Source organism: Apis laboriosa, unplaced genomic scaffold (genome assembly GCF_014066325.1).
Source record: "Apis laboriosa isolate Shangri-la unplaced genomic scaffold, ASM1406632v1 scaffold68_cov148, whole genome shotgun sequence".
Taxonomy (NCBI): domain Eukaryota; kingdom Metazoa; phylum Arthropoda; class Insecta; order Hymenoptera; family Apidae; genus Apis; species Apis laboriosa.
Window position 1 is genome coordinate 7,765,898 of NW_025224135.1, and position 23,786 is coordinate 7,789,683.

The 23,786-nt window shown below is 40.5% G+C and overlaps 1 protein-coding gene across 12 annotated transcripts in view; it reads right to left on the reverse strand.

Moving 5' to 3' along the window:
* LOC122718845 (neurobeachin) overlaps positions 1-23,786 on the reverse strand; it is a 238,893-nt gene that overhangs the window by 59,806 nt on the left and 155,301 nt on the right. For all 12 annotated transcript variants that reach the window (XM_043944216.1, XM_043944215.1, XM_043944210.1 and 9 more), the window contains 5 exons: positions 22,156-22,282; positions 21,919-22,027; positions 21,621-21,796; positions 20,917-21,191; positions 20,601-20,737 (listed from right to left, as the gene is read on the reverse strand). In XM_043944216.1, the coding sequence (XP_043800151.1) occupies positions 20,601-20,737; positions 20,917-21,191; positions 21,621-21,796; positions 21,919-22,027; positions 22,156-22,282 (824 nt within the window). The remainder of the gene's footprint in view (positions 1-20,600; positions 20,738-20,916; positions 21,192-21,620; positions 21,797-21,918; positions 22,028-22,155; positions 22,283-23,786) is intronic.

Genomic DNA, 23,786 nt, shown 5'->3' on the forward strand with positions numbered 1-23,786 from the left:
ATTCCCAGTAGCAAAGATCTTCTTTTTTATGTAAAAAACAATAATTATATAAAATAGCAAGAAGATGAAATCCAAAATCCAATATATGTATTAATACACTCAAACTAATAAACGCATGTATACAAATGGAATATTTGAAAACTCCTTTGCATCTTTTTACATCTTTTTTCGAAAAGATTTATGATGCGAAATATGACGTCGTCATATGACACGTGAAAGTTTAAAAAATTTCATCGAATCACATCTATCGAGTAATAACAATGCAATAATATTTTCTATCTTCATGTTTAAAAAGATCACCGCGATTATTCCAGCTCCAAAAATCGATAGATACAAAAAAAAAAAGAAAAAAGAAGGGAAGGGAAAAAAAGTAAATAGCGAAATTCTCGCGTGCAACGTTGCGGAAGAAGATCGGTCAGTTACATGCCAGTTACATGCTTTCTCAAACAGGCCGCCAATGGCCGCGGTGATTCTCGAAAGAAATACCACGGCTCGTCCCTTTTCCTTTTTCCAAAAGAGTAACCTGATCCTGTTATTCGCGCGGCGGAGCTCGAGTCTACTGTTCTACTGTTATACCGCCCTCCATTTCTTTCTTTCCTTTTTTTTTCCCCTTTTTCCTTTCTCTTTTTTTTTTCTTTCTTTCTTTCATTTTTTTTTCTTTTTTTTTTTTTTTTTTTACCCCCACTGTTTTCCCCGGAGTATAATATGCGTGAAGAAGATCGGCTGCGCGATAAGTGAAACCCTTGGGTTACCGAGTCAAGCAGGTATATCGAGAATCTACCGGCGACCTAATAGAATCTGAAGTGCGTGTATTATCGGTAGCCGGGAATCGTGATACTATACTCGCATCCTCGAGCCATGAAAATAAATAACTACATACTACGATTCTAGGTAGATTCTTATATAATTCTTTTTCTCGAATCGTGACCGACTTTTATGAACGACGCTTTGAAAACGGTGATAATATAATGTATATACATAGAGAGATACCTGTTACATCGAGTAAAATTTATCATAAGAAACGGAGTGTAGAATTATTATTTTCAAAACATGCAAAAAGAATCCAACGATGAACGTATATTTTATCCCCTCTTCCTTTGAAAAATGATATTCCAAGAATCGGTACGAATATATCCGAAAGATCATCCATCTATCGTATTACAAAATTATAAAATCATAAAATTTCCTCGAATATTATAGATATATGTACCCGTTAAGCGTGTAAATCTTCGATATTTAACGTAAAAACAGACGTACGTAATCCCATCTCATTGGTTAATTTCCGCGACTGACTCGCTTCGTTCTGTCGAAAGGCAGCGAATCGTAATTCACGGAATATTCACGACGATCGAAAAGTCAAACGCGTCAAAGATCCGTTTGCAATAAATCCTGTACCCGCTTGCTTCTGAAGTTAAACGCGAAATTCACGATATATGCGCGCATGCAGCAAGAAGGCACCTGTTGTGCGAGCGCGGGGCATTTGCATTTTCCCCGACGAGTCATCCGCGTCGTCGTCTTATCGACTTCCTTATCGTTAATAGCCCCGCGAACATTTCCAATCCCGACCCATCGATTTCTGTTTTATCGTGCAACTCGCGACGACACGAAACACAGGGATACCTGGATGGATGACGTGAAATATGAGCCAGATAAATTCGCCATGGGCGTAGGTTACAGCCTCTTATCAATACGGCCGTAAACGACACGGAACGCGGTTTCAACCGCAGATCCGCATTTGATAGGTCCGTGCGTGGCGCGTTGTTTGTTGCCTTGCTGGAACGTCTTATTCCTCCTCGTCCAGCCCTTGTCTCTTTTTTTCGACGAGTCATGTTTCGTCCACGTTCCACCATGATCGAAATGATCCCACTCCGACAAAGACACGGGACACTGCCACGGGATATTATATAGCAATATAAAAGGTATAATGTTATTCTTCGTTGCAGAATTGTGATAGATTGGGGACACTTGATTAGAGAGAGAAAATTGTAGAAATAAAATTGCAAGGCGAAGGAAAGAGAAGAAGAAAGTTAGACAAGTGACGATAAGTACGGAATTTAAAATCTAGAAATATCGTTAGAAATATTACCTGTCTATTTAAAATCTATTACACACGTTAATCTCGTTAAATAGATATGGTGATTTAAAACTCGTTTCTTGATTAAATGAGTCTATATCCCCATATATATATATATATATATATATATGTATGTATATCACATATGATAAGATAAAAAGATAAATTATTCAAGAGAACGTATTCAACCATTGATCGATCTTCACAGTTCACAACTTTACTTGGTTTACCAGTTCCCCAGGAATCGAGGTGTCGCGGTTGACCTCGATACCCATTCGAATTCTCGGGCTCGTTCGTGGTGGAAGGCGAAGTGGAAGGGGCAGCCAGGTGACGGCGGCGCCTCGCAGCGCATCCATCTTCTTACTTCGGGGCCTGTTTAGGTCCATCCCTACGGTCTTCCATCCTCGTGCGGCTTTTGAAACACGAGGAGGGCCCTCCGGAGAGGAGGGCCCTCGACAACGAAAGTGGAAAAGAGAGGGAAAAGGGGGGCTCGAACTTGGCGGTTATTTATTAGAGGACCTCGTTAAGGTCCATCCGCATAGCCGAGTCTCCGGTCTCTGGATACGAAGACCTGTCACACCCGCGTTATCTGACCAGCCGCATTGTTTTAATCTCCCACCGAAACAGTCCTTCCTTCTCCTCTCTTCTCTTCTCTTTTCTTTTTTTTCCCTTCTCCTCTATCCCCTTCCTCCCTACAAAGGCACTACGAGCACGCCAACCATGCTTCCTTCGTCCTTCCTTCCTTCCTTCGTTGTCGTATTACTGGTTCCCGATCGCCTGTTTCCAACACGACTAACCCACGACCCCCGAACAGTCCTCTCTGGTCGTATGGCGCAACAGCGCGCGATCTCTCCTCTCTCGGATACGAGAAGATACGATCTACGTTGCGCCGGTTTCTGGCCAGAAACATAGGTGGCGAGCAAAGATACGAGCCGCCGCGCCGTTTGCCGCCGAGATTGATCACGCTGTCGTTCCGCCGAGAGAGGCAACGAAGCCACGCGATTGCGGTTGCCCCGTCTGTCGTCGTCGAGTTGGTACAGACAGACACGGGAGAAGGCTTGCTTCCTTCTCCTTCTTCTTCTTCTTCTTCTTCTTCTTCTTCCTCTTCTTCCTCATCTTCTTCTCGTTTTGAAGGGGAAACCGGCAATTCGAGCGGAAATCTCGAGGCAAAGGGTCGAAACCGCGCTCGAGTCGTGGCAATTTCGGTTAAATACGGACGAGCCGACGTTCACGCGAGTGGTTCGAGAGTTAAGCGGTTGTGTATTGCCATTTTTACGGAGTTTAAATGTAAACGGGATAACCTACTCTGCTCTAATTCATCACTCGCGATTGTTGGTTGAGTTACGGATGATGAGGGGAGATTACGTGGAACGAGGATGGTTTGCACGGTTTTACGCCGCGTCTTTGGTTTTTGCCGCGCGAAATACCTTGTGAATATTTCACCGGCTAACTATGTGTTAGCGGAGCGGACTTATATGGACCGTTAAACAGGGCTCGTGGAACTTACTTGGAAAGAAGAAATAAAAGAGAAAGTTCGAGTGATACAGATTTTAAGATTGCAATTTTTCCGATCCGATATCTCAGAAGATTTTTAAAGGGGAAAATAAATCGAAAATCCAAGAAAGGGAAACGAAGGACAGTTTGGGGAAAAATCGAGGACCACTTGCGCGTTGCAAGTGTAATATACAGCTTATTGTATATCACGGGTACGATCGCGGTGGTTGGACGTTTACGAGCGTGGCCGAAGCCGCCTTTTGTATGACAGCGATGGTACCACGATCGGGTCAGGTGTCCCCTATCCGCCGTTTTCACGTGGGCACGCACCGTTGTCGCCGTTTCGCGACACCACTGTCGTCTTCCACCCACCTTGCTGGCCCACCGCCAAACCCCCCTCCTACCCGCGAACGCCACCCACGCAACAAATCAACCGAACCTTTTAATTGCCTGACATCTTTACGACTCCTATAAAACAATGAATAGGCGGAAGGAGTATAATACGAATACGACGGGGAAGAAGGGTGGACCCCGCTGATAGAAAGTCGATGGGCCCGGCCGTTGTCGCCGCCGTTGAATGCCGTGTATATCATGTTTACGGTGTCTCCACGGCCGAGTCCGCACAGTTGATTCGTGAGAAGATCCTTAAGAGATCGGGCCGATCTCTCGGGCAACGAGCGCATATAATACGACTCTGGATGCCTTTCGAAGGTATTCAAGGACTCCAGAAATCCGAGATGCCACGGGCTAACAAGGAGGTGGCCCTTTCCACCGCCTCGTTTCAACGGCGTTCGCGTGTTGTACCTGTTTCCAACGGCGGACGATGTTTCACGGTAATGGGCCTTGCGGCTGAATCGAGGGGAAACGCGCGTGCAAATCGAGGCAGAAAACTGAGACAGCGGATCGAATATAACGCGGAGGACTTAACCCGCGGAATGCCCACGTTTTTACTGCAGAACGATTCCACGAATTTTCCAATCTACTAAATTAGATTGCTCCTAGTCGACTCGAATCCGATCGTTTCTTCGGTTCAAGTATCATTTTATAACGAGATATGAAAATGTCACGTAATTCAGTTTCTTGATCGAGTGGAACGGATACGAAATTCGTATTATGGGATGCGGAAAGAATAATTCGATAATTTTGACTTCGTTATTATTCGTAATTTTATACGTAAATGGTAAACAGGATAGATCCAGTTATTAAAACGAGAAAACAATTTTACCGTAAGAACCGGTGATTATTTTCCTACTTACGCAAACGGACGTATCCTCGGCCAAGGTATATCCGAATCGGTAGCCACGGCAACAACGACCAAACTCACGCTTCTTGTCCCGCGCTTCTTTTTGCTCGTTGCGTGTAACGAAAGTTCAAGGTCAGGGTATAAATCAATCGGTTTAGCGAAGGGAACCGGTCGGTGGTTCCCTTCGCCCGAGCAATGATATCCTTCCCCGCGCCTCGATTAATAACTCTCCCCCCCTCCCCTCTTCTTCCCACGATAATTAATGACCTGAATCGCGGATCATCCGCTCTAAAAACGAGGGATCACGCGAGAGACAGCGCGGCTACGACTTGCGCTACACTCCTCGCGATAGATCGGCCGCGATCGATCGTTCCGCGACATGATCGATACAGAAGTAAGTTTCGCTTTTTAACCTCAAACCTCGGCGCCGATCATCGTTCATCGATGAAACCAACCAAACCAGCGGTGCCGCGGCGTTAAGGAGGAGGAATCGTCGTTTATCCGACCCGCGGCGCCGGTTTCGCGTCGTAAAAGAATCTTAAACATCACCATTAATCACGAGGGGGGATATTTCCCGGATCGCATACGCACGAACTACTAGTATAGGTTCCCCCCCATAGCGAGATGTCGTGACGCTAGCAAGGGAAAGGGAATCGCCGCAGCGACCGGATAATAACCAAGATAAAGAAAAAGCGAGGGAATCGAGTAATTTCCGTAGATCGTTACGTAATGAGTATATGGGGATATCGATGAAAAACGTTTCGAAACGGAGTGGAGCAGGGTGAGGAGGGGGGAGGGGAGAGGTAGGAGGACCCGGAGGTGATAGTCCCAGAGATAGTCCGCTCAGCTTCGCTCGGCATTATGGTTGCGGCGTCTGAGACCGCGGGGGGCGCCGGCGCCGGCGCGTAAAATCTCTGCCTTATGAGTACCCTCTCGTCCCCACCACCTGTCCCCGACTATATACACTGGCCCCACGCCGTTCACCGAGCAATCTCTCTCCCTCTTTCTTCGTTTCGCCCTTCTCTCTCTCCCTCTCTCTCTGTCGTTCTTTCGCTCCTGCGTTCTCTCTCTTTCGCCTCTTCCATGGACCTTTTGTTTTAAGAAGAGGCATCCCAAGGATCCCTCGGACGTGATAAATGGTACCCTTCCCGACTGGGGCTGATCGGGAACTTCACGTGCGACTATTCCGCCGTGGTGACACGCCAGCCGCGACTATTCGAGAGGAATGGACGAGATCGACGAGATGACAAAAGGGACGCGAATTTCACGTTTGCGGATCCTCCTTTTTCAGAAACGAGTTTTCGGGCATTTCTATCTTTGCTTCTTTTTTTTTGCACGAGATGAGATCGCATTTTTTTTTTTGGAGGGGTTTATTCGCACTTTCGTGATCGATCACGAGTTCTTTTGTGACCAAAAAAAAAAAAAAGAAAGAAAATAATTGAAATGATATACATATATTATATCATTCACCATGCAATTACACATAAATATTACGTTCATCCCGATTAGAACAAAATCACTCCCCTCCTACTAAAGTAAAGTAATCTCTGAACCGCAATCTTTCCTTTTTTTTTTTCTTTTTAATTCCTTCCTCTTCTCATATTTCATACGCGTTCTTCTAATTTATTCCTCGTCGTAATTACACTTCTCCCCGCATTTCTCCATCGATATATCATAATCGATTTCACCTCCGCTTCCACGTAGCCAGACCGATTTCCATGAACGGTAACATCTGTTTTATTCGAGCATTGAGAAGAAAAAAAAAAAAAAAAAAAAAAAAGAAAGAAGAAAAGAAAGAAAGAAAAGTCAACAGCTTTTATAAAGCGCGAACTTTTTTTTTTTTTTTTTTTTTTCGAACAAACGGGATCATTCTTCCCAGCCGATCTCGTGTTTGCAACATCCTCCCGACTCAAGGGAACCTTCCCTTGTCCCTAACCAAACGTGCTTGCGTATACGTGAACGTGTACGTGCAAACAAGCGTGGATACGTGTGCGTACACGGGGAGGTATAATTGAATGTTTTGTATAATTAACCTGCGCCATAACTCAAGCTACGTCGCGCCTCCAGCCGGGGGCAGGCATCCCCTCCTCCTCCTCCTCCTCCTCCTCCTCCTCCTCGATGCACGCACCTTCTTTCAAACGAGATATTTGTGTATTCACGGATTCGCTTATCCGCGACGTCGATGTTACACAGGCTGCACAGGGACTTGGTTGGGAATAAAGATCGGGTAATTGCCTGGGAAAACGTCAGTGAACGGTGGATATTTATCTCGATGAAAGTTGTTGTACCTTTGATTTCTTTCTCGGTATATTTCAACGTACTTTTTGCGTTCGTCGAAGGAATTCGATCGTAGTATCCAAGGAATCGAGATCGAGGAGATAGAGAAGAATCGTTAGTTAGCTAAGGCAAGCATTTAAATTTTAAATTTCTCATTTCAAAGTTGAACGTTCGATTATTTTGAAATAATATCTAATATCTTTTAAAATGTTCAAATTTTGAATCTTGCGAATCATCATAGATTTTTATCAGAAATTTTGCTTGTAGTTGGTAGAAGACAAAGAGAGTAGGATAAAGATTCGATCTCTCTCTCTGAGAGTACATCTAACGTATATCGTACATATTCTATTCGAGATCCTTCGGGCCAACCGTGGCTGATTGATATTTGTTCGAGCAGCCATGATTATCGCGATTATCGTGAAAATGTAAAGCAGATTATGCGAACGCTATATCATACCACGGGCGAAATTGAAAGCGGCTCCACCTACCGTCGATTCCAGGGGCTAACTAACAACCGGATAATCGTCCCTGGCGAGACCTGGCAGGCTGCCTCGTGTAACCGAGCATCCCTGTGAAAAGGCCAACAAAACGACCACCAACTTACACAGTTCTGCACTAAACGGCGCCGCTACAAATCGCCGCTACAGTTTCAACCTTGTTACCCATCTTTTAAAAATTTACATTACCCCTCTCGAAAGGTAACGAGAGAGCAACACAAAAATTCGAAACGTCCAAGCAATGTTTAAGTATGCTCATTTTATTCAACCATTCGTTCGTTTGTTCTTTCGATTCCGATCGCAAATTATCAATCCTTTAACGAGGATTAATCGAAGGACTCGTGGCCATTATCCAAGGTAAATCAGTTATATCTCGTTCGAGAATAAATTATACGAGACCGTCGTATCTTTTCTTTTTCCGGGAAAGTATCTTGTATCTTTGGAATAAAGTACAGAATAGATGCGCCAGTGCTAGCAGTAATTAGGAGAAACGAGCGAGTTCTCGAGAAAAATTACGAATATAATAGATAATAGATAATAGACGAATATAATAGAGTCGTTTGGCAGATTTATCATAATCGATATCGATTATATTATTGGAATTAATGGAAACGTATGATCATCGTTAAACGATGTGATTTTTATTATACGTATTACTATATTATAATTTATATATTCGTCAGTTTTTCTGTTTTCATCTTTTCGTTAAAACGGATTTTATTTGCGCTCTTATTTTATTTTTCCTCTTCGTCATCGGTTCGTTCAACGAATGAGCGACAGCTTGTCGATAATTCGAGCAATGATCAATTTCATTTTCTAAAAATCGTCGAATTTAATCGTCCCAATCCAATGAAATAGTTTTATTTAACATTTCTGAAATCAACATTAATGAATTTGCATGAGTATCACGCGTTATATGCTTCCCTTACGTACGATGATGATGAAAGATTTCGATCGAAATCACACACGTTTCACAGGCGAAAAACTCGTGATGCAACGGTGCAGTCCAAAGTATGTATTCATTACGGAACACCTAAGTGCCCATTTAAATAGCTATATTTCAGAGTATAGCCGTAAGGCCAACAACCTGTCAAGAGATCATACCCTTGTCAAAATAATCGCTAAATTATGGGATGCGTTGTACAGTTTTAACTACCAGCCCGTTTCCTCCGGCTCTTTCGCCCGACATTCCCGTTTTCTGCCTATCCTCTCGGTTCATCTCGTTTCTCCCGATACCTGCCAACTTCCTTCGTTCCTCTGCGTCTCCCTCTCTCCCTCTTCCTTCCAAGTTTTTCCCCCCCTTCCGCTCGCTACTCGCTACTTCTTGCTTCCCTTTTTTTGGACAGGTAGGTTTTGGATATCGACGCCTGTGTTAATCATTCGACCCGCGAACAAACATTGTACGAGACATTGGTCGGATACATTATCGGGTCCCACGATGATTAATGGGACAATAAAATTCACCTGGAAATATCGGCGAATACGGTCGGAGAGTGTACGGCGTGTATAATTGTTATTTTATTCGTGTTCTTCTTTTTTTTTTTTTTTTTTTTTTTTCGAGAAAGATCTCGAGGAGAGGACCTGTATCGGACGGTAGGTCATTAATTTTCATCAACCGAGGCGACGTTCCACCCGTATCGAGGGACACTGCCGAATTTCTTCAAAAAATATTCGTGATAGATGGATAGGATAGCGAGGGGAAAATGGTTGGTCGACTGACGATTCTATTCTACAATTTTATCTTTGGACAAGCATCAATTTTAAAGAAATAATAAAGGCGAAGAAAAAGGAAAAGAAATGAGAGAGGAAAAGTAAATTTATAATTAATTATAGGAATATATGGAAGAAAATATACTGTAAAAGATATATTCGTTGAATACGTGTAAAAGACGTGTATTTTAAATTCTCGTTTAACAAGATAGGATAAGGAATAGCTCATTGGAAAGTAAATAGGACTACATATCTTCCTCGATCGACATATTTTTCAAACGTAGAGAAAATATTATATGGATATTATTGCGTTATTAAGTCGTACAGAAGATGTGTTGCTTCGATTCTATTTAAAGGTTAACGATCTCGAAACAGATACAGAGAAGAGAAAACGAAAAGTCGTAAAAGAGACCACTATTGACGTAACTGAGCGGTATTTTTGATCGGGCAATTATGTCGTCGTATAATTTTATATTTTCTTGCGGACAAATAACGTTTAGCGGGCAAAATAAAATCAATCTCGGCGCGGCCGGTAAATTACAAGACTCCTTGAGGCCAGCGACTCGTAAAACCGCCAAGAGATCCTCATTTTTCGATGTACTTTGTTACCTTTTAATTTCCTCCCTGTAACCGGACATTCCTGTTTGGCCGCACGCCTTCGAGGGAAAAAAGGGCCCACGAACCGCCTCGCCTCTCCTCTCGGTGAATCCCGATTTATATTTAAAACAGGAAACGTTTTTAACAAGAGTTCACGCTCGATAATAGGCTCGAACGTGCCGATCGGGACTCGTTTCACGGATTTATCGATCCGATCCAAACCTGTAACCTGTTCGTCACGCTCTATGGAATATCGACGTTTGCGATTCCGCAAATATATATTGGAATACCGTGAAATTAATAAACTATTCATACTTTATAAATGTATTTATCTCTTCCTTCTAAATTTACGATGGAAAATTATGTTATACAAAAACTTCAAGTACAAGTAACAAAAATGGATGGAACGCTATACCCAACATTACCTATTTCAAAATTACTTATTTAAGATTTCTTATCGATTATTATTTTATAAAAATCGTACGAATTTTTATGAATACCCGCAAGAAATTTCTCGTACGAAATTTAACTGTAATCCTCGTTTTCGTCGATCACGATGAATGACGCATACGCGAGGAAAATTACACGGTTTAATATTATGTCAACTTAGAGGAATAAAAATATGAGATCCATTCCGCGTGGCGATACGTTCATTAATATTAATCGATGCACACGTTGTCACGTGGCCGTTTCGCAATGGTTGAAAACGCGCCTCGAGCATCGTGTGTGCCTGCACGCAACACACCGCCGATGATTAATGGACAGAAAAGGCGGGAAAGGTGAGCTTGGGTAGATTTTTCCCTTATTTATCCGCGGTTCGTTTATTCACCATTTTGGATCGCGCGATCTGTTCGTTTTTTTTTTCTTTTCTTTTCTTTTTCTTTTTCTTTCCCTCGTCGTAACCAACGATCCTCCACATCTCTCGCCTCTCTTCGTCGCGTAATCATCTCGGATAAAAGTAATTGCATACCGAGAAGAAGATCATCATCTCGTTCGACGAGACGTTTACGGGTTACGACATTACCTTCGTTACCAGGAGAAAAAAATTCGAATACATTCGCTTCCCTATGATTATCTGATCGTTTCATTTTTACGTTTACACTTGTCAACAAGTTGTTTTATTTCTGTACCGGTTAAATGTAATGGATAGTGTGTCTGAATGATTTTGATGTGATATCTCTAGCGAGAGTGAAAGTGTTTTTTGCTGATTGATTATTATCGATTATTATTATTACATCTTATGCACAAGAGTCGATTTGCTTGAATTTCGAGTTTATTGCAACAAATTGTTGGTGATATATATTTGTGCGAAGGATGAGCAATGTTTTGAATATAATAGATTTGGAATAGAAAATTTAATTGTTTTCATTTAAGATAGATTCGTATCTTCCTCTTGAGATCTACTCCAACATTCGTAGGTTTAGAGATTAAAGATTTTCGATAGAGAATTATTACTTGGAGCTCTGTTAGAAAATTACGTATGCATGTTTCGCGGTGAGAGATTAAAATAACGATTCGAATGCATTGTAACGAATATTCAAAGATTGTTGATCTTCAGTCATGCGTGATACTATGCATTGTGGCATAAACAGGATAAGCACGATCATAAGTAGAATAGAGATACCGTGAGACGTTTCCTGCAATCTCTCGTTTTCATACATTTTCCTCTTTTTTACATGCCAATTTCAAAATAGTACGCGTAATATAAAACTATTATATTTATAATAAATGCAATCGTACTTATCATACATGTAAATTTTAATTTTTTCCCTCCTATGCGAAGTGAAAGTTGTTTTACTTGTCCGATAATCTCTCTTCAATCGCTATTATATTTATACTTTTTATATTACATTACATTTATACATTTTCATAACTTACATTACATTATTCTTCATAATATTTCAAAACTTAATTCTCCTACCTAAATCATTTCAAAATTGCAACAAATAAAATCTTTTTCGCGATATCAATATCTCAGGATATACTATGTAAATTGCAAAAAATCTTTCTCAACTCGCGACAAATTACAAACACTTTCCACTATTCTTACTCTTACTCTTAAATCTGCTAAAAAAAAAAAAATATTCCTCCAATCTTCAAAGTTGAATTCTTCAACAACTTCAACGAAATTTAAAAATTCGAATCCATATGGCACACGAGAGTATGCTTTGGTATATCCAGTTTGGATAATGACCGGTGTCCGCGAGGCATCGATATCCGGTGGAAGCGGGGTGACGCGAAAATAGACTGGACGTTCGATCCGCGGCCCCCTTAAAAACCGTATATAAAGGAGCAGAGGTATAGAGAGGGCCGGGGGGCATAATAAATATCGGGTAAGGACGAGATCGGGCGCTACTTACGCCGTCAGCGATAATGATGGGGTGTGTTCGGGCTGTTTGCTTAGCGAGCAGATTAGTGAATGAATCCACAGGTGGGCGCCATCCGTCACACTCTGAATCGGATCCAGCCTGGCCGGCTCCGCCTATTCACCGACTAGCATTCTTCCACACCAGGCTCGTCTCGAAAGGGTAACCTGGCGCCCCGCGAATTGCCCTCTCTCTCTTTCTCTCTCTCTCTCTCTCTCGTGGCGATTCGATCGATTGATTATTATTAAATTTAATATTCTATATTAGATGAATTTTCTTGATCGAGAGAAATTGATGACGATGATGATACCTAATCGATATCGGTTATACAATTGATATTAATTTTTATTTGTTCTTTCTTTCGTTTCGTGACTCTTAACGTTCGGAATAATATTAAGTAATAACTTTCATTGTTTCTTTTTCATTTCTACGAAATATCACTTTCTGATCAGGTGAAATTATAAGATGATAATAAAATGATATTTGTGATATAGATCGTGTCTTTATGAGATCAGCTGGAACGAAAGTTTCATTCTTTTCGATTATCTATTGTTTTTATTTTCTTCTCTTGGAGAAGGAAACGATCGATCGATAATCGAAGAGGGAATACGTTCGTTTGAGAGATCGAGATCGGAATAAATGCGAATTAAAAAATAAAGATAATAATTCGCAACGGGGAATCGAAACAGGATGCATTTCTACACATCTGCGCCTCGAAGCAATCACTTTACACGACTCTCCCCGCGCATCCACGGGCACACCCACAACCTTTCCGCCTACCTGCAGTTGCTGACAACGCTGATGCGGCACGAGACAGTTGCCTATGATATCCATCATCGCTCCTTTCGAGGATAATCGCTGGTCACGCCTCTAATAGCCGGCCAAGGATATCGTACGGAACGAAAAAAATCCTCTGCCACGAGTCCATCGAATGATCTCTCGGTTGTCAACGGTGTCGGGCTCAAACAACTCACTTCCGATCTACCGTCTTCGCGCCGTCTTCCTAACAAGTCTCTTGTCGTTTCCAATTTTTTCCTCCAATCTTTTCTCTCTCTTTTTCTTTTCTTCTCCTTTCTTTTCAAAAAAGCTCACAACCTTTTCAAAGCCTCGATCGAGACGCGTTCGGTCAGATCGGATCACCGAGGCGCAAACAAGCGGAGACTTATTGACTCGGCTAAAAAGTGTACAATCTATTTTCTACGCGCTGGGAAGTAAGAGAAGGCCCTCGAGGTAGCGATATGATGGAGTGCTAAGGAGATTGGCGGACCACCGGAGTAATGTCCGCGCTAATAGCAGTGATTACCCTGCCTTGCTCGGAATGAATCCGCCCGCTCTCCTTCCACACTGCCTGCCTGTTGTTGTTCATCCTGTACCCCGTTTCGCCTTACGGTGCCCTGCCCACGAATTGATGGATGTTTACCAAAACTAACTGCCTGCTCGTCGTGCAGCCTGTCCGAAGGCTGTGGGCTACTATAACGTCGAATTCCATCGAAATCGTGGATTAAAAAATGCGAATATGTATGTATAGATATATGTAGATATATGATACGACGGGTTGTTGATCCAAGATATTAAAAAAAAAAAAAAAAATTTTGCATTTTTTCGTAAAAGTTAATAATTAATTGGGTATTATTCGTGCTTTGTTTCATTCTCTTTCGCGTTGATTTATGTTTTACCGCGTGTGCATCTGCCGCGTTGCATTGCACGGAATCGTAAAAAAAGGCTATAAAAATTCTTTGCTATTTTAAACGATCATAAATAAGCATAATATTGGTCAATTGTGCGCGTCTACATCCCAAATACACTACGTGTATAATATTTTTTTCGAAAGGAGTCACGGTGTTATTGACGACGAGGCAACTAAAAATGTCACTATCGACACAGATATTGAACAAAAAAGTGGAAACTTTTTGGATTTCAAAAAATGATAATGATAGTATTCCGTAACGAGTTAAATGGCAACAAATAACGTCTTTTTTTTTTTTTTTTGTCTCCCAGAAGACAACAAGTTGTACAATCCTTACAAGTCACGACAGTTTAGAGAGAGAGAGAGCAGCATGCAATACTGGAATAATTAATTCCAAGTATCCTTCGTGATCTGCAGTGATTATGGCACGGTGCCACGTTCACCGCCACTCAACGTTCAACGATCCAATGGTCTTCCACGTATTAAGGACGTATTAATCAATGCCCCGATTGACGTTAAAAATCGAGTAGATAACAACTTATTATTTATCGAACGAGAACCAATCACAATGATCTTCAGAGATCTATATTTCACGAATTCACGGTGCGTTAATTAAATTCGTAATTTTTACGAATGGGCGAGTTATTTTTTAGATCGATTCGAATCGAGGCACGGGATAATTTTACAGTCGCGTTATTATCGGCCAACGTCCTTCGAGATATATCACGGGGATTTCATGCATATGCAACGAATAATCGGAAGGGCATAATCGCATAACATTAAATCGGCGCTCGTTCACAGTTACTTTCCCGCCTTCCTGCCATTTCTCTTCGCCCTTTCCTCTTCGTCCAGTGCACGCCCTCCGCGATCATTCTTTCTTACGTCTGTATTATTTCGTTAAGAACCCAACGTACGATGAATTCGCTCTTTGATTCTTGAATTCTCTCGTAAGAGTTCGTCTATTGATCTCATTTAATCTCGGTTGTTACATATTATAATTGTAAATATAACGTTGAGTCTTTTAGATTCAAGAAGAAAATAATCGATCGACAAATGTGTCCTCTATTCATGCGAATCTCGATGATAATAATAATAAAAAAAAAAAAAGAAAAAGAAAAAAAAACGATAAAAAGTAAAAGCAAATTAATTTTTTAAAGCGATGAATTAAGTTCAAGTTAAGAAACAAGTTCTTCGAATGGTTTTTTTCTCTTTTAGATAATAATAAAATAAAGAGATACGCGCATTTAATTCGCTTTTTATATGGGTATTTCTAGCGAAAATTAACTATTAATATTAACCGGTCCGTCAGTCACCGTAAATTACTCCGTCGATGAATACACGATGCCAGAACAACTTATTAATTTGATAAAAATTCTAAGAGGCAATGAGACGCTTTGCATACATCAATGAATAATCGTAGAAACTGGTCAAACCACACCCGATAAACGCTTGGTTATCTAAAAAAGATAAATGTCGCAACGCATACGTTCCAATTAACAATTAACCTTATTCCGTAAAGGGAGAAAAAAAAAAAAAAAAAGAAAAGAAAAGAAAAGAAAAGATTTTTACAATTGCGAGACTCTTGGAATTTCCTAATAAGTACTTGCTTGGATTATGCTTGTGCGTGCATTCTCTCCGCCAATTTTCCACTCGCTACGGCCGTAAACTGTCGTATTTTCCATAGACGCACTAACCTGCACGTTTAATTAACAATCAATTTTCTTTTACACAAAGAAAAAAAAAAAGAAAAAAGAAAAAAGGGTAAAGCAAACTTGCGAAACTGGCGAATTCCAGAATTCTTGCGTGGAGTATGTAAACATTCGTATATTCTACGCTAAGGTGATGAAGAATATTTAACATTTTCGCGAATAAAAATCGATAGATTCATAGCTTACAGCGATCTTCGCATTCATTTAGCATTTCTTTTTTTTATAATTCAAATGACACGCACGAGTATCTCGTATTCGTACGTATCTCTGTACGGAACTTCAAACAAGACAATAACCCATCCATACGTCACGTAAATCTCACAGTTTCATAGTTTCGAGCAACGATCAATTTCAACGGATGAAAAACCACCATGGATGCGAAACCTCTTCGATCCTCGCTTGCCGACAATAAACGTCGGATGCATGCCTCTCGATAATTCGAACTCGGCTCAGCATTTCCCGTATATCCATAAATTAGTCGAACAATTAATATCTTCGATCCTGGACACGGACACCTATAAAACCATTAACTCCTCAAGAATTCCTCAATCCTCGTCAAACCGCGTTCTCCGCCGCCGCCATCAAGAAACGATTTTTCCTATCCACGTTGTATTCCCTATCCATAAATCGAGAAATCATTCCCCGGTACATGATATATGACCACAGCCGCAACTCGTCTCGGGTACACTGATAAACGATCCGATGGATCGTTTCCTCCACGAGAATTTTTCCCGATATTGTACTCCCGTTAATGGCATCTCACTTGCCAATGAGTGCAGAGGAACAAGAGTGCACCTGTCAGCTGGGTCTGTCTCCTCCCTTTCCCCTACTGTTTCGTGCCCCGTGCAACTATCCCCACGGGAGGATACTCGCAGCGTGCGACTGCAATGATCGTTTTCGAGCTTTGAATGCCTTCATGGTAAAATAATAACAGAAAAAGTTTCGCGATAGTATTAGTTAATTTTGTGAATCTTGGTTTTAATGCGCTCGATGAGATATCTTTGGAAGATTCTGGGGGGGCTGAAATGTCTTCGTCGGTTGAGACGAAGCGTTAGATATAGTAATGCGAAGTAATTTAATAAATAAAAAACTTGGACATTAAGAGTTTTGTTTTTCTTTGATCCGTAGAATCTTAATAATATTTCTTATATATGTGTTACGTACGTGAAAAGAAATACATACAATCTTTCTAAGAGAATGATTTAAAACAATATGAGGTATGATTTCTATATCTTTCAAATTGTTATATCTGCAAAGGTTCACGGAGTTGGAGCAAAAAGACCGGGCCAGAAGAGATCTCGCGAAGGTATAACGAGAGTGCGTGCCTGAAAGTATGGCAATTACCGAGCTGCCTTTTTCCACGGAGCACGCGAGCCGCACATCGTTGTACAAACACGGTAAAGAGACGTAATAACCGTGCAAAAGTAGAATTTTAAGCGCGCACAATACCGCATTGGTGTCCTTCATCGACCCTCCCTGAATTGTGATTGAATAGATAAAATCCTGTTGCACACCTAACGAAAAGATCGAGCAGAAATTTCTTTCCCTTCTCTCCGTACCGTAAGGGCTTTAATTACCCCGGTCTAATTGCTCGAACCGAACTCCCCAACTGCAAATCAATTTCGAATCAGAAGAAAAAGAAATACAAGAGAAATACAAGATCGATAAAAATCATTGAAAGAACAAAACAACGAGCAAGACTGATGCACTCGGACGCAATGGTAGTAGTTGTGCTCAAAGAAAACGTAAAGAGAGAGAGAGAGAGAGAGAGAGAGATGGCGCGCAGTGCTCAAAAGGGTTCAGGGTGTAACGGTCCATTATTTGTTTTAGATATTAATGTTCCCCCGTGGACGATCAATAATTTACATCGGACGTAATCGCACGGTGTGCATCCTCTATCTCTAGCGCGGGACCCGTTGAAAGAGAGGCGATGCACGCGGGACGGAAGAGGATGGAGGTAACCGAGGAGAAAGGAGACCCGTGTAAACAATAAATCACGATAAATACGTTTGGCCGGGACCATTATAAAAGCTCGGCGGCGGTGGGAGGGGGGAATCGGCACGATCGGCGAACAAGGTGAGGTAGAAACCGAGGCGAGCCTTTGCTCGAACCACCGAGAGTTCACCGATATAAAGCCCCCCTCCCCCCCCCGGCCACTCCCGATCCAGCCTATCCCATACGGCCGCGCATTACGATCGCTTAAGTCTCGACTCGACTATCGAGTGATCCATCGCCTACGAATTCGACGAAGCCTCCCGCCTACCCTCGGGACATCCTCGACTAATGAGCGTGTCTCGATCGCCAATTCTCTCTCTCTCTCTCTCTCACTCCCTCTCTTTCTCTGCGCTATCTCTCTTCCCTTCGGCCGCCTCTTTTCAATTTTCGATTTTTACTCACTTGTGACCCGATAACTTGAAATCATTTTAACGGATACGTCGAATCTGTTATTTATCCGAGATAAGTATTTTTTTTTTTTTTTACGAACGTGATTTATAAAATGAAGTTTTCGATTATCGATCAGATTATGGATTAGAGGACGGAGGTTTTAATTTTTGTAGAAAATTTCTTATTTTTTCTTTTTCTTTTGTTTCTCTTCTTGTTTCGATTTTAACGTTTGCGGTGTCGTTGGTTTGGTTATACACAGATATGAGCTCACGGTGTCTCTCGTTTAAACAGGATTCCAATTAAGAGGCCGAAAGATTGGGTTTCTATTCATGGTTGAGGTGGATACGCTCGTTCTCTGGCCGAGATATATCGGAGACAGGTGGAGACGGAGACAAAATCGGAGGTATCTCTTCCATGGAAGAAGACATCTATATATCATTAAATTTTCCATACTTTCAGTTCTAAAAAGACTACGAATGAATATTGATATTATTATGATTCATCCACGAAGCAAATTATCATTCCTCCGATTTTTTCGCCATTCGAATATATTGGTAAAATTCGTTTCTAACAAATAAACGCGGAACTCGATCGGTTGGATAGATTCCTCGATCGCATCGGTTCGAATCGGATCGCGAGGAGGATCGCATAAACAGGATGTCTGCGGCAGACGTGCAATAGTTACTAGATAGGCGGGAAACCGGGTGGTAGTTGGCGTGCATTCCTGGGGATCCGTATGCGTTCACCTATGCGTGCTTGGTACGTGGATGCAGCTTGAGCGAAGAGGCCGAGAGAGAGAGGAGGAGAGACAGTTGGGACGGAGATGGTGGAGAGCAGGCAAGGTAGATACCAGGCCCCGCGGGAGGCTCATAATTGCCGACCCTGAAGATCGGCCGACCCCATGGGGCCCACCTCTGTTTGTTTTATTCCCTAGTTATACAAACGCGAGATCTACGACCGATATATGATAATCGGCCTCTAGTTCTCTCCTGTGCCCGACTCTCCTTATCTCTTTCCCTCCTCTCCCTCCAACTCGCTCCGTTCCACTCGCTTCTCCCCCTCTCCCATCTCTTCTCCCTCCCTTTCTTCCTCCTCCCTCCCGATTTTTGCACTCGAGTTGACCACCGTCGCGGAACGTGACTACATTATGCGGCCTGATAGACAGGGACACGTCCGAACCAATTCGAACCAACGGCATGGTGGAAGCTTTCGCCACGTCTCTTCATTTACAATTCGCATTTATTCAAATTCCACGCCACCGGGTTGTGATTAATATACTTTGTCGCGGTCGGCCACGCTGCCAGTGGTCGGAAAGGCATCGAAAACAAGGTGGAGTTTGTTTATTTACGTGAAATTGATTTGATCGTAGAATCGTTTGTAAATGTATTTTTTAATACATCTTCGATTTTGCTTCGTTGAGTAGCGTTGAGTAAGTAGTAATTTGACGGTGACTTTCGTCGATGGAAAATAATTTTTGAGAGTAATTTTAGTAATAGTCTTTAATGGATTCATCCTAAGATGTAATTGATATTATTTGAAATTGTCTTTGAAGATATTTGTAGCATCCAATATATTCTCGAACAAATCTCGATTCGAAGTACGATTTTGGATGAATGTAATTGTAATAAAATTAGGAAGATTTTCGATTTCAATAATATTTCAATGATACTTGCAAAGTTTGAAATTGAAAAAAGATTCGGTTTAGGCGAGCAGTGCGTGGTCCTAGTTTTCAGAGCGTGTTATCTGCACGAGGGACCGGTAACCATATTTCAAAGAGATAGCTTCGCAAACGCAACAAGTTGCTCCAAATGCATGTAATAGACGGTATCTTAACGCGGAGAAACTGACACAATGATTAATCATTAAGATTGCGTGTGACAAGTGATAAATGTAGCAAGACTACAAGTATAATATATAACGCGAAAAGTGACAAACTTAACGACTGTTCGAACTTTAGTTTGTATTTCGTGATCCAAAAAGAAGAAAATGAGAAAAATACAGGAGATCGATATCTTTTGTTTCAACATTTTCTATCGATTTTGGTCTTGAGGTAAAGTAATCGTATTTAATGATGTGCCCTCTTTAAATGGCGCTGTGGTGGCAGCACCGTATATTTCTACAGTACCTGGCCTATCTATAACTTAACTATCTATAACTCAGTGAAAGTAAACTTTCAATTTTGTATTTTCCTTTCCTTTGAATTGATAACAGTTAATAACTAGACTGTGAATATTTCGATGTATAAAAATCTAATCAAGTTGCGCATGATGCGTACAAAAAAACATAAAATATCCAAAATAAGCATTATATTTCACAGAAATAAAAAAAAAAAAAATCTACTTAAATTCTATTCTCACTCTAGTAATAAAATTCCATATTCTCCTTTTCAAAAAAATTATACTAATTTAAATCATACTAATTTCCTCCTTGTGTTAAAATAATTTAATAAAACGTGTTTCATAAAAATAATTAAAACTTCATTATTTGTAATTAAATTTCTCGCTCTGCGACCACGCGATAGAATCAATTTCAACGTTGAAAATGGAGGAAAAGAAACTTACCTCGCTGTCGATCTTCTTGAACTCTGGGTCGTCCTCGTCCACCTCGAAGTAAAGTTCCGTGGACGTCACAGAGATAATACCGGGAGCCACGATACCGGGCGCGATCAATTTTCCTTTCGTGCTGATGTTCACCGGGCCTGGCGGAATACAATCTCGTTGTACCGAGTGTGCACACACGTATACACACGTATACACACGTGTTACGTAATTTAAAGGATAGGGAACGGTCACACGTTCCGCTTCACGCGTGCGGTAGCCGAGAAGGAAACGAAACGAGACGGAGAGAAATGAAACGAAATGGAGGAGGAGATCTAACCTGTCAGATCGTTATCGAGGTCTCTGTCGTCCGACAACAGCTCACTGTCGTCCATCAGATCCGCCGACTGCAATTGCTGCTGGTGTGCACGCGAGGCTGCGAGATGCGCGTGAAACTCTTCACGCGCTTGAAGGATCGCATCCTCGGGTGCACCGTGTTCGAGGGCCGCCTTCAGTGTAGCTTCGGGATGGCTCGAGCCTAGTGGATTGTGCACGAAACGCTTACGTCTACGTGCATCATCCTCCCAAGCATCTAGCTTCCAGTATTCGGCCAACCTAATCGCGATGCAATCTTTTTTTTATAAATATCTATAAACTTTATCGATGTAGATTTTGAAAAATATGGAAATATTAAGAATTGTAATTCATTATTATTATTATTTCAAATATCTAGTTTTTTTTATTAGTATTTATAAATTCGATTCTTCTTTAACTTTTTGTTTTAGATTTTGGCAAGTTTGGAAACGATGCAATGTAATATATACAATTTTTTTTAAGTATCTATAATCTTTTTGCATGGTAAATCTTGGGCAATTTTAATGATATTAATATAAACTTAACAATGTTTTGTAATTTATCATTATTATCATCCATTTATCATTATTCCAAGTATATCTTTCAGTATGAATATAATTAATAATAAAAGGACTTTTCTTTTTTTTTTGAATGCAATTTTTTTCCAAAAAAGGAAAGAACAATACTCACTTTGCAGCCATTGGATCCATGTATCCCCAAGCGCCATGTTTGTTAGACAGAATATTACGGACCTTCTCCAATAATCTACTAGCAATAACGTTATCCCGTCTTCGTGCGGCTGTGATCAGATGATCGCACATCCTTTCCTCCTCCCGTCGGTCGAGCAATGTTTGAGCGCATTGCGACTGAGCCAACAAATTTTTACGATCATTATGACAAAGCTCCATACATCCATCCAATACATTAATCCAATACGTTTTAATTAATTTAAAAAATTAAATATATATATAATTAAGAAAAAGCATACCTCGAAGTCGGCATGTTTGAGCACATCGTCCGCTCTCATACGATTGAGGATAAATTCAGCCTCGTTGGCCACTCTTACGATATGATCCTTCATCGCGTGAGACAGTAACCTGCGTGGCGTAAACGAAAAATTTTTTTAAGATTTTTGCGTTTAAGACAGCGTAAAGGGTTGACGTTTACTGTTAACTTCAACTATAAGTCTGTCGTTCTAACGATCATCGTAACAAGCCCTTCTTACCTTCCCTCGTTAATGAGCTCGATGAAAGCAAGGCCCGCGTGTTTCTGCAACGAGTTCTGCCATTCTTGGGAACATAGTAACATCACCAATTCCACCACCGAATTGCTGTTTTTGAAGGTGGTTAAACCTGAGGAAAATAGAATCGTTAAGAATTTATTGCTCATATTCGTAGTTTTATTTATTTCTTTTTAATAAGTATAAATGACATCGATTAATATTAACGTTTAGAAAGATATTTCTTTTACACTCTACGTTTCCATTGACCCATCAGTTCAGATTCTTATAATTTTCAATCGCAAAAAATACATTATTATATATTTTTCTTACATTATTATATATTTTATTAATTAATTAATTAAATTTTCGATACAAATTTGAAAATTTCTAAAACCAATATTAAACTCGATCGCTTTTTAACTAAACACCATAACTCGAATCAAGAGCTTATGGTTAAATACGAGTGATTTAGAACGAAAGAAACGGATTTAGATTTAGAAATTCCCTTGGAAAATAAAATACCATGGGACATCGACAGACTGTAAAGATGGAATAGAAAAGGAATAGACGGCTTGGTGATTTATAAACGACGATGGATGTATCGCTTCGAGTCGTTGTTTTTAAAAAATATAAAATAAAAGTGCATCGATACATGGCACGGCCGTCATCCGCGACGTTTTACGAATATAAAATTCCTCGCGAAGTGCCACGGAACGCGGTACTGTCGCGTGAATACAAATGCCCGACGATTATCCCGGTATACGCGTTCCATCTTTCTAAGCGAAACCATAAACCGACTAATTTGAATACATTCACCGCGATCAACGGATAAAACGAGAGGTGTATACGCGTTGGGTGTTGATAAAAAGCGGCTTAGGAATCTGCCTCGCGAGCAGGTTGATAAAAGTTCATTTAACGTCCGTGAACGTTTGTTTTAGATAGTGTTACGTGTTGTTATTCCGGAAACGAAGGATTCGTTAGAAAGGATTATTATTATTTTCTTTTTTTTGAAAAATTATGGGGTAATTTTCGTCGTAGAAAATTCTCGTTAAATTAATTTTGGTTAAATAGAATGGAAACTTGCTTTTTTCCAACACCCTGTATTTTTGCTGGATCTTATTAATCTCTTGACACTGGTTAGTATAAGAAAGAAATTTAACATAGAAAGAAATTTATTATATAATTATAAACGGACAATTAGATAATTGATTACATCTAATATGGTTTATTGTCCAGCATCAAGAGGTTAATAAATAATAATTCGTGGAAAGTAATAATGAACATTAATAACACTTAAGACAAAAGCAACAACTTAATACAAATAAATTTTTAATAAAGCAATATTCTACCAATATTAATCCTTCGTAGTATCTTTGAATCTATTTGAAATCGAGCAAAAATTCCATTGTACAAATTTCTTTCCAATTAATTTAAAAATCTATCGAATTTCGAATCGAGAAATGTTGTACGATTTTCAAAAGTCTAAAACATTGGAAATATTTAAAAAGACGAAATGGATCTCAAGACACTACTCTGAATTAATTAATGTTAATAAAAATAAAACATATATATTACAAATATTAAAAGTTAAAAAAGAAAAAGGACATACTCACGACAAACATATATAAGTATAT